The sequence below is a fragment of the Tribolium madens genome, unplaced genomic scaffold (assembly GCF_015345945.1).
Source record: "Tribolium madens isolate multiple individuals breed KSU strain unplaced genomic scaffold, Tmad_KSU_1.1 Scaffold_96;HRSCAF=242;Tcas5.2_LG5, whole genome shotgun sequence".
Classification (NCBI taxonomy): Eukaryota; Metazoa; Arthropoda; class Insecta; order Coleoptera; family Tenebrionidae; genus Tribolium; species Tribolium madens.
The window spans coordinates 7,729,756-7,747,755 of NW_025401068.1; the positions used below are offsets into that span (position 1 = coordinate 7,729,756).

General features: G+C 32.6%; 3 protein-coding genes across 7 annotated transcripts in view; 2 read left to right on the forward strand and 1 right to left on the reverse strand.

Annotated features, from left to right (window-relative positions):
* The first annotated feature begins 6,204 nt into the window (after nt 1-6,204).
* Nucleotides 6,205-7,040, forward strand: LOC123013158 (60S ribosomal protein L13-like). Its single transcript, XM_044411534.1, has 2 exons — nt 6,205-6,280; nt 6,391-7,040. Exon 2 carries the CDS (start codon nt 6,397-6,399, stop codon nt 6,991-6,993), a length of 597 nt encoding a protein of 198 aa, XP_044267469.1. The 5' UTR covers nt 6,205-6,280; nt 6,391-6,396; the 3' UTR covers nt 6,994-7,040.
* A 3,749-nt stretch (nt 7,041-10,789) lies between these two features.
* Nucleotides 10,790-14,114, forward strand: LOC123013126. Of its 3 annotated transcripts, XM_044411480.1 has the most exons (7): nt 10,790-12,381; nt 12,427-12,570; nt 12,620-12,807; nt 12,854-13,002; nt 13,050-13,187; nt 13,238-13,436; nt 13,489-14,114. In XM_044411480.1, the coding sequence occupies exons 1-7, from the start codon at nt 10,829-10,831 to the stop codon at nt 13,506-13,508; spliced, it is 2,391 nt and encodes a 796-aa protein (XP_044267415.1). In that variant the 5' UTR covers nt 10,790-10,828; the 3' UTR covers nt 13,509-14,114. The 3 variants fall into 3 exon arrangements, with proteins under 3 accessions (XP_044267415.1, XP_044267414.1, XP_044267416.1); XM_044411479.1 differs by having other exon boundaries at nt 13,238-14,114; XM_044411481.1 differs by lacking the exons at nt 13,238-13,436; nt 13,489-14,114 and having other exon boundaries at nt 13,057-13,096.
* Nucleotides 14,115-18,000, reverse strand: part of LOC123013125 (inactive dipeptidyl peptidase 10) — a 35,113-nt gene continuing 31,227 nt past the window's right edge. For all 3 annotated transcript variants that reach the window (XM_044411478.1, XM_044411477.1, XM_044411476.1), the window contains 3 exons: nt 16,112-16,461; nt 15,852-16,057; nt 14,115-15,796 (listed from right to left, as the gene is read on the reverse strand). In XM_044411478.1, coding sequence (XP_044267413.1) covers nt 15,671-15,796; nt 15,852-16,057; nt 16,112-16,461 — 682 coding nt within the window. In that variant the 3' untranslated portion in view covers nt 14,115-15,670. The remainder of the gene's footprint in view (nt 15,797-15,851; nt 16,058-16,111; nt 16,462-18,000) is intronic.

The following is an 18,000-nucleotide window of genomic DNA, read 5'->3' on the forward strand; positions in this document are numbered from 1 at the left end:
AGGTTCGTCTTACCTTTTCAAGCAAGACATCATCGAACTATCTGTATAAAGAGGTGTACAAAAACGCCCATCTCGTACCGTTTTACCAAAATTTATTCACCCTACGACTGCCACTAATTTAAATAAATAGAGGCACTCATGACGAGCACTAAAAATTGGTAGCGTCAATCTACCAAGCGTGAAGAACGATCAACACATTTAAATAATTTTTAATTTATTCTGTAATAAAAAGCACCACACGTGCACTCGTCCTCTACTCTTGCATTCTTTTCGAATTTAGACAGAAGAGGATAGCACGAACTTCAACACAATCGTGTCATAAATTAAGCCAAGTTCGACAATTCGACATATGCTACCAGACTAATCGTATGTAGGTGATAAATTGGTATCGTCGCACGCGACCCTCTTACATACATGTGTCTCACCCCTTCTTCTAGGCATATTTAACATTGCATTAAAAGCTTTTAGTTTTTTCAGGGGAGTTTTCAGCAAATAACTTTTGCAATTATAAACGGAATTGGTCTCATGCCAGCTGGACAGACTCAGCTGTAACTAGCTTAAATCTGTTGTGAAGCTATTGAAAAGCTCTAATGAAAATGACCTCGAGAATATGATTTTTACGTTGTGAGCCACCCTCGTTTAACCAATTTACTTTATGAGTTTCCAAGTTTAATTGGACCTTCTGGAGATCATACGTACAGAGGAATTGCGCTGGAAAACTATTCTGTGTGGTATTTTATTAATCCTGCAATTAATTTGGAGCTCCAGTTTATTAATGAAGATATATTTGCTTATTTATTTTTTAAATATAGGCTTTTTGTATAATAACTGTTTTCATAAAATAAAAGTCAAAATATAATTTCTGTTGTAAATTTTTATTTATATCTAAAACGTATAAACGAAAATAAAATAAACAGTATACTGTTCATTAATTATCAACAAAAGAAAAGCAAAAGCAATACTTATAGAGGAACATATGAGTAAATGCTGTTAATTCATATTAGATATATTTCTTGTTGATTTCAAAGATGACAGAAACCAAAGTAATTTTTATATCTTTTAAAGTTTTTCTGCATTTTGAACTTGTATGAGGGCTACCTACCTTTTAAACTTTTTACTAATTACGAATTATAGATTAATAAAAATTAACGGAAGTGCGTTTGTTACCCGCATAAAAGAAATCCGACTATAGAAACTGTAATTGAAATAATTGCACAACAAAAATATAAAAATTAGAAATTATTGAAAAATAAAAAATGCTACAATTTTACGACAGAGATGATCTACGGTTTTATAAATTACCATCCTGACTCTCAATGAAGTCACTTCTAATTATTTAAATTATCGGTTAGTTAGATTGTAAAAACTTGAATGGAAAGCTGTTATAATCGAAACTTAAATAGTAATATTCAGAATACTAAAAAAGGTTTGTAGTAAACAAGACATGCATAATGTTGTTAACTAAAATTATTCCACAAGTATCTGATTTAAAAGTTATTAACAGTAAAAATAAGTTTATTGTAACTTTTTATAATGGTTATAAACAATTACTGGTCCTTTGTCTCTTTCATAATTCTGTTAAATTATCGTTAAATAATGTAAAAAACAGATTTATMTTCACTTTGCATGGACCCACAAAAACTGTTTTATTTTTGCGTCAATTGTAAATAATCGCAAGTTTAGTAAGAGGTAAATGAACTGAACGGACCGTAACTTTCCAAAAATCAATAGGTGTTATCGTATCTGTACCACCATGCATTAATTTTATTTATATCAGTTCACTGATAAAAATATCGTGCAAAAATTTCTGATACTTAATATTTTTTAAAGTTTCTCTTTTCTGGAAAAATTGCTAAATCTTTCACCATTAAAATGACATTAATTACGGACAGCCAACGTGTAAAATATTTTTCAGAGTTGTCAGTAGCGCTCTAATCTTGCTCATTATACATTCTCCACAAATACTCGTTCAGTATCTTAACGTATTCAACAAGAAGTGCAGCTTCTGCATAGGCATGCTTTATTTGTCAAAATTTACAATCACGTTTAATTTATGAGCAAACATTCTTCATTTTACAATCTGGTTGATACATTTAATTTGCAAAATCGTCTAATTTCATAAAACCAGATTGCAGGTGCACACATCCCGTTTTAATTGAAATGACTAATTTAGTTTTATTCCAGCTACCATTTCACTTTCCCATAACAGTTTACCGACTGTGATTGTACAGTAGTCGCTTTAAGTGGCACACACAATACTGTAATTTAACCCTTGTTATTCGACGTTTATCCGTAATGAAAGGGTGGCCACCCCTTCGTTTGACTTTCCGATTACCTGAGTTTTCAGGATTCGAAACTTTCCGGTGGGTCATTCGTCATCTGATAAGTCGCTACCGTTAGGTCTCCTGCGTTGCGCAACTAACCCTTTTGCACCTTTTTTCAGGCACCCTCTGTCTCTATTGAGACGTCAGATTCAACACGGATTAGATTCTTAAGAATAATAAAGTGATAATATTTCACAGCTTGACCCGGCTTTGAGGTGGTCGATCTATTCAAGAGAGGAGCATGCGGTTTTTTTACAAGGATAAAACAAACAGCCAAGGTGTGAAAGGATAATATAGATCAAAGAGAAGATAAAACAATCCTTGCCTGCCAAATTATTGCTTAGTCTTGCTTGGCCATTTTTTTCAAATAGTTTGTGTTTTTTAGAAGTAGTCGCTTTCAATCAATACTAGCAACCGTTAAACTGGTTAGCGCACGTTATAAACTAGAAAAAATGTTATCACCTGTACCCTCATGCTTGGCACACGCTCGTAATTACTCTAACATTAAAGGTATCTAGAATGTACATAGGTACTTGTTAGAAAGGTGCGCATAGTAAAGCAAATTTATTTACTTAAATAATCTATTTTAAATTCTTTTGAAACAGTTTGAAACAATTCTATTGTGTGACCTTATATAGAAAGAGGCCATTATCGTGCCAAATTCTTTCTTTAAAAGGAAATGAAATTGATTGAACTGCATTCTTGAAACATTTTGACCAAAGTTACTTATCCACATTTTGACAAATATAAATGCGACCGTAAAAGGAAGCTTGAAGAGGTAGGTAACAATAAATGGATTTCGTTATAAAAGAAAAATTAAATAATATTCATAATTTGTCAAAGAGAATTTATTATGAGATATCTAATAGATGATAGCACCCAAAGGTTCTGTCAAGTGTCGTTGGATATAAGGTGCGTAGGTTTTTGCATGTTCATATTAATTTTATTAGAGCAACTTCCACTTGGCGCAAAAACAAGTAATAATTATTACAATATTGATTTATAGCTGCAAGTGTGATTGCTGATCGCTGTTTTGCATGAGAGATCAGTAGCGTGGGTCATTAAAAGAATTATTAGCTCTAAAAAAAATCTATGGATAAATATAAATCCAAGGTCTTAAAGGACCTTTAGCTTTCAGAAACTCAGGAAAAACAAGTGTGTCTGAAAAACAAATCGAAAAAGTAGAAAACCAAGTCGAAAAAAAGATTAAAAATTAATGTTTATTAAAAAAAATTAAAAATATCTTACAAATGTTTTAAAAGTTCAGCTTTGTAATTAATACCTTATGTGAACAAGTTTCTCAAATAGGTCATTAAAATCTTTAGAAAGCTCAAAAAATCCTTAAATATTTTACCTACTGTAAGTGCACTTGTTTTGAAATCGAAAAATCCAAGTGGAAAAAATACAAAGGCTCTGCCTCTGATCTGCAAACGGTTGAAATAGGACTTGAAACTAGTAACAGAGACAAGTGCTAGACTCACGCTAGACATCACTTCTAGGTTTTTAGGTTAGCAACTCCTTCCCGTCTGATGCTGCTAGTTAATGTTAATAGTCTTGTTTAATACAGTGTACAGGATGCAAGCGATCTCTCGCACAGAGCTGTACTGGGAAAAATGCTTACGGCAAATATTTAATAAATTTGTTTTTAGCTGCGGTTTGAGATTGATGTTAAATGTTGACTTGAAACCTGTAGAACAAGCATTAAACTTGTCGATAAAACATATTGCTTCAGTAGGGGTAAAATCGACGTTAAATTATCGCCATAACTTACCAACTGAATGTAATTGCAATTGCTACAAGAAAACAGGTGTAGAACTTGAAACTTTATTTAGCTCTCAATCGGATGCAGTATACCTACAGCGCAGATTTTTCAGGAAATAATGAGCTCCCATGTTGAGTTTTGACAGATCTTTGTGTGGCTAATGGCCGCTGTCAATTGCTACAGTAATTTACTGTACCGCAAGTTTAACTCAATTTGAACGAATTTTCAGAAGTCGAGATAAATCACTTGGGGGCTTTTCGCACATCTGCCCGATACTAAATTGCAGACTGTGCTTATCCAAGATTTGAAATTTTAATCAGCCCGAGTCCTGCCCTGCGAGAAGCTATTAGTTTTGACGTTAGAATTTCACGAAGTAAAAATGCCCCTGAAAAAGTCGGCAACAGCTGACCAGCTTACCTTGACCATGGTAACATCTCGGCAGTTGTGGTAGGACAAGTGCAAACTCGAAAGGAAATAAAAGTGAACTCGGATAAACTGTAATAAAACTTGTATTAAAATAAAACAAGGTGCTTGCATCTGCGCCACAAACACATTTTTTATGGGTTGATTAAGTTCAGTTACGAAGTTTGGCTGTTATTGACTTTATCTGAAGAATGCCAGTTTTCCTGTTAAATCTTATCTTGATATACATTTAACTGGGGAAAATTTTATTCTATTACAGTTTTATGCTAATTGAACAAACCACTTATATCGTCTTATTTCGAATCGAAATCAGGCGAAAACGGGGTTAACAATTCGCTTACGCGAACATACTCGTAGTTCATTAGAATACACAGACTGAATTTTATATAAATTGCTCGTAGGATGAAAACACTTTTTCTGTTTATTATGCATGGATCTGATCGCTTAGTCGAACAAATTTTTCAGTAGTCAAGCTTGTAACATACGATTCTTATCTTAGTATTTATATATTGTAATTACAATTCTAAGTGAAGCCAAGAGCTATGATTTTTGCCATTCCACTAGTGATAATATCAAAACTACAAAGAATAAACTTTTCCATTGTTAACTATCCATAAGAATGTATGAAAAAATTCAGCGTTAAGCAAAATAAAAAATTATGTATTCGACTTGGTTTTATTTTAATTATCCTTTAATAAGAAACACATTATTCTTTTGCGGCGCCTGGAAAGGACAGTAACTCACCAACATTTTCCAATTTAGTTATAAATCGTAAATAAATTAAACGCCCCCTATTAAATCAAAAGAAATCATACAACCGGCTTGGGATAAAATATGGTTCAAGTTTACAAGAGAGGCAGCTCACATTTGGTATTACGTGTTAATAAACATATTTAAGATGAATCATCTAATTAAAACGAGTCTGAACGTTATACATAAAAAAAAACAATGAAAACTGAAAATAAACTGTGACACGTGCCCGCATACACACTGTAGAAATTGCATTTTGATAAGCTCGTACAGGTGGTTTTCTATTATAACTATCTTCATGAAGGGGAAATTTAACTGTTTTACATATCCACAGTGGTAAAAATAAAGACTTAGTGATCAAAATTTATAATAAATTGAGTAGTAGGTAATTTATTAAAAATGGATAAAATACGACACTACATGATCGAAGAAAATGTTTATTTTTGTCTAGCGATTGAACATCATGTTGCATAAATGTATTCCAGTCGACTGTAGATCATATCTGCATCCGTCAGAATTCAAACTGGGAAAGATCATTAGGTGTTAAGGCTGCACAAGCTGCAACCCTTTAATATTTTGCTAGACTCGAAGATCRTATCGCTACATCTGATACAACACTCATTCTTAAACTTTCTTAACCGATCGTGTTGGATAAGTCACGTTTTATAACGAATTATTATTATTACGTTTAAAATATAAAAAATAATTTGATAACAATAATTGTAAAAAAAATTAAGTAGTGAGTTCTCGAAATGAGTTTAATCCAATTCTGGATAAAAGTTGATACCTAGAGCAGATGCACTATTATTATATTATAATGCAGCTGAATGCTAAATGTCGTATTTTCTTTTTATAAACTAAATAATCTATGAATTACAAATTGATTGAATTTTAAAAATGCCGCCAGTAACGGATTAGTTCTCGATTGGTTCACAAACATTGTCGGCCATTTTGAAAGTTTCTTCAACTGTCTTTCGATTTAACACTTTCCTTTCTGCWCGTGTTACTACTAGAATTGAAGGTAAAACTTGCTGGTTAGGAATTTAAATCGTAATTTACAACAGTCTAGAGCCATTTCCAAAAACCGTTGTTTTTTTTTTTCGGTTACAAAATTTTTTTTGGTTTTTGCAGCTAAAAATGGTTCGCCATAACAATATGATCTCTAATGGCCATTTCCATAAGAAATGGCAACAAAGAGTGAAAACCTGGTTCGACCAGCCTATGAAGAAACTCCGGCGTAAAGCTCTACGTGCTAAGAAGTCGCGTCTGGTGGCTCCAAAACCTACTGAACTTCTGCGACCTTTGGTGCATTGCCCTAGCGTACGGTACAACCGTAAAGTTCGAGCAGGACGTGGATTTACTCTTCAAGAGTTGAAACAGGCTGGTATGAATGACAAATATGCGCGAACTTTTGGGGTTGCTGTAGACCCCCGACGCAGAAATCGTTGYATTGAGTCAATYGCTGGTAATRTCCAACGATTGAAAGAGTATAAGAGAARGTTGATTTTGTTGCCTGAGAAGAATCARACTGTARAAATTGATGATGGAAAAGGTTTGAATAAGGTTACAGGGGCTCYAAGTAAAATTAAGGCGAGAAAAGTGAGTGAASAGRAGAAGAAATTTGAAGCTTATGTCACTCTGAGACGTGCTAGATGCGATGAGAAGTATGCCGGGATTAGGAYGAARCGGAAGCTTAAAAAAAGTGAAGTTTTTGAGRGTGGCAAAGTTAACTGATTTGTTTTTCTAGTTTTTTGAGAAATAAAGTTAAGCTTTTGTCTACAGTTCCGCTTAATGATTTTGTAACTGTACATATAGCATCGTTTTCATAAGTGACGACCCCCATCTATTTGCAGCTAAACGGTCAGCGTTATCAGCTAGCGATAAGTGAGTTACTCTATCCACAATTAGTCCGAATTGGACTACCCTGCAATAATTGCCTCTTATCACACATTTCTTACACTTTCTGCCGTTTCTTGCCACCTTTTCTTATCTAAACGTCTCAACTTGGGATTGATGGATATAATTAACCTTCTCGGATCACGATGACTTCTCGAGTAACATTAAAAATCATAATTAATGCCTTACAAATGTTACATCATTACCCGCACTTGTAATCAATTTCATTTTAAAGATTTGTCAGGTGATAGGCCCGTTAACACCACCATCCCGCTATAACAWTAAGTTTGTCACTAGATTTAACAATTTTATCAGACTTAAAAATCTTTTAACTTCACACTGCTGCATTGGTTAAAAATAATTACCACCATAAATATGCTCAGGGTTTGGAAATTAAGATGTTGACGGCAGATAGCGAATCCTTTTTAAATCGGACACGGGCAAATAAACTACATTTTTATAATTACTGTTTTGCTTTTAAAAAGGTACTATTATTCGAGGTTTATTTTGTCGTTCGACACTTTTCTTCGACATATGCAATAATAAAGTTGCAATCTAATGAAACTATATTTTCTTTGTAGAAAAGCGAATTTTTACGAAAATGCAGCTCGGATGTTAATGACTGTGACAAAATATATTTCAGTTCGTAAAATTTGAATTTTATTGTCACCAGTCCAGATGGATATGCTGCGGTCGTTCGTTTGCGTGTGAACGGGGTGGTCTCTGTGTCCTTATCTACCATCGTCGCGGCAGGATTCCACTTTGGTTATGCAATTTGAGGGTAGCTACATTATTGGTTTTATTTCTGTGAGAAACCGTTAACTCAGATGAGAGGCTCTTAATACAAAAAGCATGTCTTTGATTGTTTCAGATACCACATCTGTAGTAACATATTGTGTAAAAAATTGAAACTGAAAAATTCTGTATCTTTTTAATAATGTGTTTATTTTTTATTTGATTTTTAAAGTTTTGTTTCTGGAAAACAAAAGAGACCTTTAATAAATGTCAAATAAAACTATTATTTTTTAATAAATACTTACTGGATAAACCGGTTTTTCAATTTTTACGGAATAACTTGAGTTTAAAGGACTTGCCTGGCAAATTTTAGCTAATAATGCAAATTTCCTGGATTTTTCTATTCAAAGAATAGTTAAGACTTGAGTAGCGATCAAAAATATAAATACGGACTAGCTATTCGAAGTGTGATAAGGGCTTGAGAGTTGAGAAATCTGTAGCTTGAGGCCCTTCAATAAGAATAATTTAAAAATAAAATTCCTTTGCACGAACCTGAAGGTGGTTTAATAGATTACCCCAACTAGAAAAGATTATGTTGTTTCATAACATTTTGATATTCACTTGAAACATTTTTCTTTTTTAATTTGGAATAAAAATAATCAATAAAAAACTTGATAGATTAATTTGTAGAATTTAATTTGTCGAACCCTATAAGTTTTAGTAAGTATAATATTGTTTTCTCTCATTTCTGTTTTTAACGGTACTTATGGTGGTAAGTGGCTAAAATTGACTAAAAGCTCACTATGCGAGTATTTATGTATGATAGTTTTAGACTGAGATGAAGTCATGAGAACATCAAAGTTGATCATTATGGCACGAGTGGTCATCTAAAAAATCACCCTTGGCTAACACGCATAGCACCGCAGGAGCTCAAACCAGCATATTTCACTGGTCCAGAGGGGGTTGAAATATTACCAGTGAGTATAAAGGCAACGATTATCGCCCTTAGAAAGCTTTGGATTAAGGATCAGGAATTGAACACTGCGTCACCCTAATAAGTATAATAGACAAAACATTGTAAATGATTCATTTTGTTTCTTGAAGTGCCATAAACAATGAGTAACACTAAACCACTGTTTAGTATAATGTGCAATAAATAAAAGACGCTTTAGTCCGTGGGAATATTCCGATGTTACAGATTTGATCATTTGAAGTTTTTGCACAGTGATTACTCAATCAAGTCAATGATGGACGGCAGCTGTCAATTTTGATGTTTGATGCATACGATCATAGCTGCGACGTGACTTTTCAATGTCATTGTTTGAGTTTTTTTTAATGGGAGCATAATTTTCGAATGCGGTCTAAAACATTATAATACAGACAATGCGATCATTCCGACAGACACATAACTAATTTTTATTCAAGGGACATAATCGCAGCTGCGATACAATAAAACTACAAACTACAATCGTATAAACCACTTAGTATTGTTCCTACTGTCTAACCGCATTGCCCCACAACGGCCGTTTGAGAAACACAGAATACCACCTCTTGTGGAGTGGCTCTCTGCACACAAGTGGCCTTTACAATATCTATATTAAAATTGTGACAAATTTATTGTATTTGCGGGAACCGTCGCAACAATGGCCCTCAGCTATCACACTATGATCACATTAAAGTCAGTTTGGTGGTACAAAAGGTCGAGATTTTTCAAATTGATAAAGTCGCAGTTTACAAGAGGTTTTTGTTCGGATCAATTGCTTTTCTAGTTTCTATAATAACCGAAACTTTTACTCCAAGAACTTGCACAGCTCGGCACTCTTACAGACTGATATCGGCATTTAAGATCTAAATAAATCCCGTATAAACGCAGTGTGTGAYTTGTAATAAGGATAATAACTGTCTTATTTCGCGAACAAATTTGACATTCGAAAGTGTAAGTTTATAAGGCGATTAGGCAGATTGCCTTTCCCAYATAAATTACAAAGTTGTGACGTTGTTTTTGCATGGATAAAATGGTGCAACCCTTAAAAGTCGTAAAATTTTATGATTTCATTTATGAGGTGCGATCATTTAYATTATTCCGGTTCGTAACGGGGACGCTTCTTTTTGTATTGAATGAGTGAATGACAAAATGTGATCTGATTTAAGAAGTAAATTTATTATGTTATAAAGCTCACTATAAAAGTGCTCCTGTTTTGATTATTTGAATTGTCAAAGCGTTATGGTAATGTTTGGACCACCCTTAGCGATTTTATCAAGAAACGAGTTTATGAATGGGAATTTGCATTCCAAATAAATTGAAATTCTGTATTAACAATTTTTATAGTACCAACTGAGGTTATTGGCGGTATGTAAATAAAAAAAACTTTAATACAGATTCAGGTATAACTATTTTTTGATTCATTTTGCTGCAAATGATTATTCTATTTAATACTAACATTTTAATTCCGTGCAAATAATTTAAATGATTGATATAATTACTTATTTAGTTATAAAATAAAGTTGAAACATTCGTTTTGTTGTTGAATAAAATTAATAGTTCAAAATCAGAAAAATTAAATCCGAATAATAAAAATATACCTGTGTGTAGGCAACACATTAAACACCTAAAATTGATGTCTTTTGTATTACATTTTATAGATAATTAGACTTTACAAATTGCAATATTTACAAAACAGTTTCAATTTAAATTAACAGATAATTAATTATTTTTTGGTAATTTTATAGTAGTAAAATAAATGTGTTATGTTTGTTAGGCAACTAGATATACACCAAGTAGTTAAATTGAAACAAAAGATAAACTTTGACAGTTAGTAATAACAATAACCTTGTTTTTTTCTTATAAGTGGTGTTAATTGTTAATAACGTAATTCTTAAAAAAAAAGTAAGGTGGAATTGATATTTGTTATTGGGTACTTAACTGGAAAAGTAGAAAATGTCTGATGACCGAATGAGTTTTTGTGATAATCTTACACAAGAAAAAGARAAATTTGAAGACAATAAAGAAAACTTTTTTGGTATTAAAAATGTCATCAACAATTCTAACTCAAAAAGTTGTAAAATTAAGCATTTATATGTAACTTATAGTAGCGAAGACGAAAGAGACACCAGTTTCGAGAAAATATTTGATTCACTATTTTCATGTGGTTCTTCTAAAATTTTTCCAAAACCTTGTTCTAAAAATGAAAAGAAAAAGAGTTCCCAAAATAAAAGGTTTGAAGCTACTTGTTCTCTTCAAAAACAGGAAGAAATTGATTCATATTCGTTAACACAAAAGTCAAGTTTTGAAAAACTTCTAGAAAAGATGTTAACGCCAACTATAGACGTTCCGAGAAAACGAAAGAGAGAAAATGTTAACTCCATTGATAAGAAAATTCCATCGGCTTTGCCCATAACTGAAAATGATGATGATAACATGTGTTTTGAGGCACTAATGGAAAAAATGTTGACTCCTGATAATTCTTTGCACGAACAACAARAAATACATGAATGCAAAAAGAGAAATGTCGAAGAATCACAAAGAGATTCTAATTTAGAAATAAGTATGTCTCTGACTGGTAACGAACAAACTGATGTTTGTGTAAAAAGTGAAGAACAAAATGTTGAGAATATTATCGATAATATGGTGACACCACTAAACAAAAAACAAAAAACTGCGACTTGTAGTACACAAACATCATTTGAGATTTTTACACCGAACTTGACTCAAAACTCTAATTGTGATGGATATTCGCAACTTCCGTATTTTCCGTCACAAAGTTTTACAAAAACTGAATTTAATGATACCTCAGTGGTAAATAAGAAGAAGCAATACGATTTCCTTGTCACTTCACAAACTCTAAACGACAGTCAGATTACTAACACTTCAGTTGTTTCGCGACGCTCTCCTAATAGAAACATGTGTACGACCTGTATGGATACCCAAAAATCCGAAAAAAYGGTCAATATCCTCGAGATTCTTTCTTACGACATTACAGTCACAACCAGTGGCTTCAAAATTTTTAATAATCTAGTCAAAGTGGGTACTGCAAAGTGGCTAGATTCGGCGTTAACGCTCGGAAAAACAATAATAAATAAAACAAAGAAGGATGAAGTTATTATAATGGAAGACCGGAATAATTACGATTTATATATTGACAAAACCGCAAAAATAAGTATGGAATGTTTTACAAAAGAAAATACTAAAATTTGTAAAATAATTAAAAATGGGAACAGGCCTGAAATAGATTTATCTTACATTTATAGTGAAGACAAAACTGAAAACATTTTCGTCAAAAAATTAAAACTGTCGATTGAAAACATTTACGCAAATAAAGATTTGATAATAAGTTGCTGTGAAACACTTCAAGTGATCGACAAGAAAAAAATTAAATCAAAAATTCAAGATATTTTTGCAAAAATATATGAAGCATTTGACAATGACCAAGTACCATGTCTTGTTGTACGAAATAGTAGCAAAGCGAGTATGTGTGTTTTTGAAAACGAAAGGTTGTTTAAAATTTCGATAGATTTTGAAATAATTAGTTGTTTTAGATTACACTATGCGCCTTTGGATGCAAGAAAATTAAGAAAAATACGTTTTCTTGCGCAAAAATCTCGTCAACCATTTTGCCGCATAATTTACATGTTGGGAAAAATCTACAGTTTGTTGGAAAATAAGCAAAAACTGACCAAAAGGTAGCATTATTAAACTTTAGAAGTGAAATTCTATTAGAACAAATTTTAGAGAAATTTATTATCAAATCAAGCATTTAGTAGGAAGTCAAACACAAGTAAATAGTGTTGTTGAAGACATAACTCGATTGATAGGTGTTGGGCCTTGGGATTTGAATATTATTTCGCATTCTGGGTTAGTATATGGAAATTTGAGATTGTTTTGGACTTCTGGTGAAATGACTAATTGYAATACACCAGGTAACAAATAACTTTTTTGTAAATTATATAACAATTTCTTTAACAGCTACTTTAATACCTTATGATCTTGATGAAATCGTTGAGATTCATTCTACCGCTTATTTTATACTTGTGGTCGAAAAAGAATCGATTTTTCACAAATTATTAGAAGAGGATTTACCGAATAAATTAGCACGTCCGTTCATAATGATAACGGTATCTTTATTTGCGTTTAGTAATTTTAACTCATTTAATATTTTTAGGGTAAAGGAGTTCCCGATATAAACACTCGCTTATTTCTCAGAAAAATATCSACTATGTTGTCACTACCAGTTTTCATTCTTGTAGACGCAGATGTATATGGAATCCGAATTATGTTAAACTACAGATTTGGAACTCTTGTAAAAATGAATTTTGATCAATTTTTTGTACTTAAGTAGTGTGATTGTAGGCGAATTGTCATTTATCGGATCAATTAGCAGTACCAAATGCTCGTTGGTTGGGAGTTTTCCCTTCCGAAATCAACAAATATAGAATTCAACACCAAGAKGTTCGCCAGAGGGAAATAAAAGCAATTAATTCTTTACTGAAATACCCATACATGAAAGAACACCCAAAAATATCCGACGAACTAAAATTGCTTCTCAATAGTGAGAAGAAGGCTTCGATTGAGGGTTTAGTTAAAAACAATACATTTTTAAGTGAGGCGTATCTTCCGATGAAGTTTTTCAATCAAGATTTTATTTAGACATGGACAAGACATTTATCAGATCAACACTTTTCAGGACTGAGCTTTTCTGACATGTATTCATATTCCGCGTGCAGGATCCCTGTTCTTTCGTTTGAACCATTTAATTTGTAATCGACTAAGGAGACTGTTTTTGGTGAGAAAATTGAATTTTTGTTTGAGGTAGTGTTTGGTTTTTTGGTCTCCAAAATGTTGGTTGAGCTTTTTGTGAGATCAATCACTGAAACATTTGCGTATCTATTGGTTGTTCCAACGTAGATGACTGACTCTTCAGATGATCTTCCACCAAGGGCAGCGAGGCGACGTCTTGTTATTTCTGATTTTATTTTTCGTTTTTTTAACTGTTTTCTTCGTTGTTTCCTGCAATGTAATTTAAATGAGTGTCGACTTCTTCTCTTGTAGTGGATTCTTTTACGTTTAAGTCCCTGTGAAAAGTCTAATTAGTTTTAAGTATGTTGTGCAAATTAAATCCTTACAATTTGATTCATTGTTGTGTTTTAGTATTCGTAATAATTTTGATAATTAAATTGTCAAACTGATTGATGTTTTTAAATGTAAGGTGTTCAATAAAGCGTTTTTTACTTAATAACGATTTATTGTAAACATTGTTTGCATCATTTTGTTTTTAATATAATACAAAAAAGAAACATTTAACATTCCATTATCTAACATTGCTGTCTAATAAAAATCAATAATTTAATTGGTGTTCTGCACATTATTTTTAATTTACAAACACTGATGTGTACAACAATTATTAGGCAACATTTGCAACAAATTAGTATTGCTATAAAAATAATACACCGAGATAACCATTGTTACAAAACACAAATCCTCTGAGAAATAGGCCAAAAATTTTCGCATTCAACGAAAGTTTTTAAATTAGACCACCAAATTTAGAATGTTTTGATCGATGATTCAGAAAAAATTGACAGCGTTAGTGGACACATGGTAAAACCAATTCAAACTTATCAACAAAATATCAGCTTGTAAAGATTGTCTTCGCTGTGACAGAAGCACAGCTTCCACTAATGAATCTAAGCAAAATTTACACTATATAATATATTCTTGTTTAAATGGAAAGTTTTATATTTCACAACCATTTTATTGATTACTTTTAAATATCGAAGCTCCAGTTTAATAATTAAGTCGTTTTATTTTGATTTATCGTCATAATTCAGCTTTACGAAAATTTTAAAACATTGTTTTTCAATAATTGACATCATCTGTACTATTATTTCACTAAAAGAAGGAAAATTAAGAAACGAGAAGGATAATAGATACATAGAAAAGGTGAACCGACAGTATAAAAGTTAAGTGGAAAGTATTTAATGTCATCAATAAAAAGTTTACTGATTTTTGTTTTCGAGATTGTCTTGGTGAATATTTTATTCTTTTTGCTATGGATTTGTTGATATCCAAAATTCAAAGGTGCGGTTTTAACCAGTGTATTTTTAGCTCCAAATTGTGTGTGGTTTAAAATAATGGTTTTTTATTATTATTTATATTACAGGCTTTTAGGACGCTACAGATTAAATTTCTGTAATTTTATTTAAAATCCGTGAAGATTAAAACAGCGTTTGAAACATTTTGTATTAAGCAATCGAAAGCTTCAAGCATTTTTGACAATTTATAAAATCAGTCTTATTCTAATCAATTCAAGCTATTTACAATAAATCTACTTCTATGGAAGATTTTCAATACTAACGGTATTTAAAATTATTTTCTTACAATACTTTGTTAACACTTTATGAATCTTTATTCAAAAAAAAAATGAATATGTGATATTTCGTCTTTTAAGTTGAAATCTAATGACATTAATTACTTTTCACCGTAAAAACTGTGGAAATCTGTGTAAGAAGAGGAGAGGTCACAACTTGGATCTAATATATAAAATCTGATATTAGTCCAACTGTTCAACAAGAAAATTTGAAAAAAAGAATCACTAATTCGTCTTGTCGTTCTACACTGAACAACTCACTAAGTTTTGCTATGATATAAACAGCTTGATTATTGATTGAATTGACTAGTTCCGTTAGTCCGTTTCTGCTGTTTTCTTCTTTTCGTAACTGATAACACGTGGAATGTCTGCGTTTCGAAGGCCGTCACGTGGTGGTGAATTAAGTGGGAAACCAATCTTCAGGTATCTTTATCCTTATCGGGCTCGCCTACATCTAGTCTAAGGCACTCTTCGAAGAAGCTTTGCATCGAGCTATACACGTGTTCCAAAACGTTTTCGAGTTCATGACCCTCGTTGGCGTAATTCTGAAACAACCCCAATAACATTATTTAACAATATTGCCGAAAAGGCACCACCCACCTGATATCGGAACAGTACCCCGGCTTCCGTCAGGGCACGTGCCAGAGAAATCCCGTGAATGTAAGGTGCCGTAAGATCGGCCATACCGTGTAAAAGGTAAAAGGAGTTTCGGGGGATGTTCTGCGCACGCTGCGTGGCGTCTGCCTGCACGTACCCCTTCTTGTTCTCGTTGGGATCTCCGAGGATTTTTTCCGTAAATGCTGAATCTAGATTATCTCTCTTAAACACAGATCATTTTCTCTAAAAAAGTAGCTACTCACTGTAATACGCCCAATCAGAGATGGGACTCACCGCCGCCCCACATTTGTACACTTTTTGCTGGTTGCCCAGCCCCAGCACCATGGATGTGACATACCCGCCGTACCCCCAACCCCAAATTCCGACGCGAGTTTTGTCCAAGTATTTATATGTGTTGAGGAGAAGTTCCAGCACTGCGACTTGGTCTTGCACTTCGACACCCCCCAAATGCCGGAAAAGGGCACGGTCGTATTGGCCACTGGCTCCTCGCACGTCCAAACGGATGTAAACCACGTCGCAGTGGCTCGACATATAGGTACCCCAATCAATCCGAAATTTTTCTGTCACTGCTTTGCTGCCCGGTCTGCCGTTACTGAAAACAAAGGTCAGGACAGGTCATATCAAGTCTTACAAATTTTGGTTTGCTTCTCCACTTTATTTGGTAATTATTAACTTTTATTAATYTTGTTAAAATAAATCAGTAAGATTWTGAACAGTGGTTTTGAACAAAATCAGAATTAAACAAACCGGCGGCAGCGTTTTATACTAACGAGATAAAAAAATTGTATTTTACTACAATAAATAACAATGGTTTTGGGCACTATAATAAAAAGTGTTCTAAAGTTATCACTACATTTGTGTAGATAAGTACATACAGGCTGTCCCAACGGTCCGAAAAAGCTCTATAACTTGTTTATGTTAGGAGATACTAACTTTTTCTTTTTTTTAGATTATAATTGCGTTTTTGCTGCACATTTTGAAAATATTGCGGTTTATATACAGGGCTGTCCCAATATTAAAAAACACTAAAGTTATGTTTTTTTTAATGGAATCTACTTAGTTTGATTTTATTTTTAGATTCTACGCTAAAATACAAATAACTTTTATAGAGGTTGTTTTCATTTATCTGTTATCAATTTTGATTTGTGGCGCTTTTTTACCAGAATTTTTGAAATGCAGGGGTCTGACTAAAAATTCGTACCTTCTAAATACTTGCACACAAGTTAAAGTAAGTAACGCCGTTTGATTCCTGAATGTTTGCCGCATCTTTTAAGTGTTTACTCAACAACCTGCTCAGTGCCTACTGCGATTTTTTAAACATGACAAATTAAAAATGTCAAAAACTCATTTTTTTCAAATGGCATCCTCTATTTATTATTGTGCCAATCAAAAGATCTTTTGACAAGCTTTCCATCAATTGTTTTGTAATTGTATAGTCTAGTGTAAAATTCTAAGTTGCTATCTTAAATTAACTAAATTTTGAAAAACTTTTCTGTTTTGAACAATAAAAATCGAGTGGGCCTAATGCAACAAAAATTAGCACAGAAAATAAACAAAAGTATGGAATTCTTTGCTGCAAGAAAATGTACAATATTATGCACAATTGAGTTACAGAGAAAATTAGGCAAAATCTAACATATGCAAAGCAGTATAAACACAATTTAGTAGAAAAATGTAAAAACATTAACAAACAAAAAAAAACAAAACATTAAAGCTATTTTACAATTTTCTTTATAACAGATGCTCAAAAATATTACCATTTTCTTCAATACAAGTATGCAGTCTTCATCCAAAAGATAGTCTAACACGACATAGCATATCTGCATTTATTAAATGGAATGGTATCGCGACGAGTAAAATTCATTTTGGGACTTATAATCTTCACAATAAAATTGATAGATTGTAACAATGACAGAAGCCCACTCGATTTTTATTGTCCAAAACAGAAAAGTTTTTCAAAATTTAGTTATTTTAGGATAGCAACTTAGAATTTTACACTAGATTATACAAACCTTATATTGATGGAAAGCTTGTCAAAAGAGCTTTTGATTGGTACAATAATAAATAGAGGGTGCCACAAGCGCCACAAATTAAAATTGATAACAGATAAATRAAAACAACCTCTATAAAA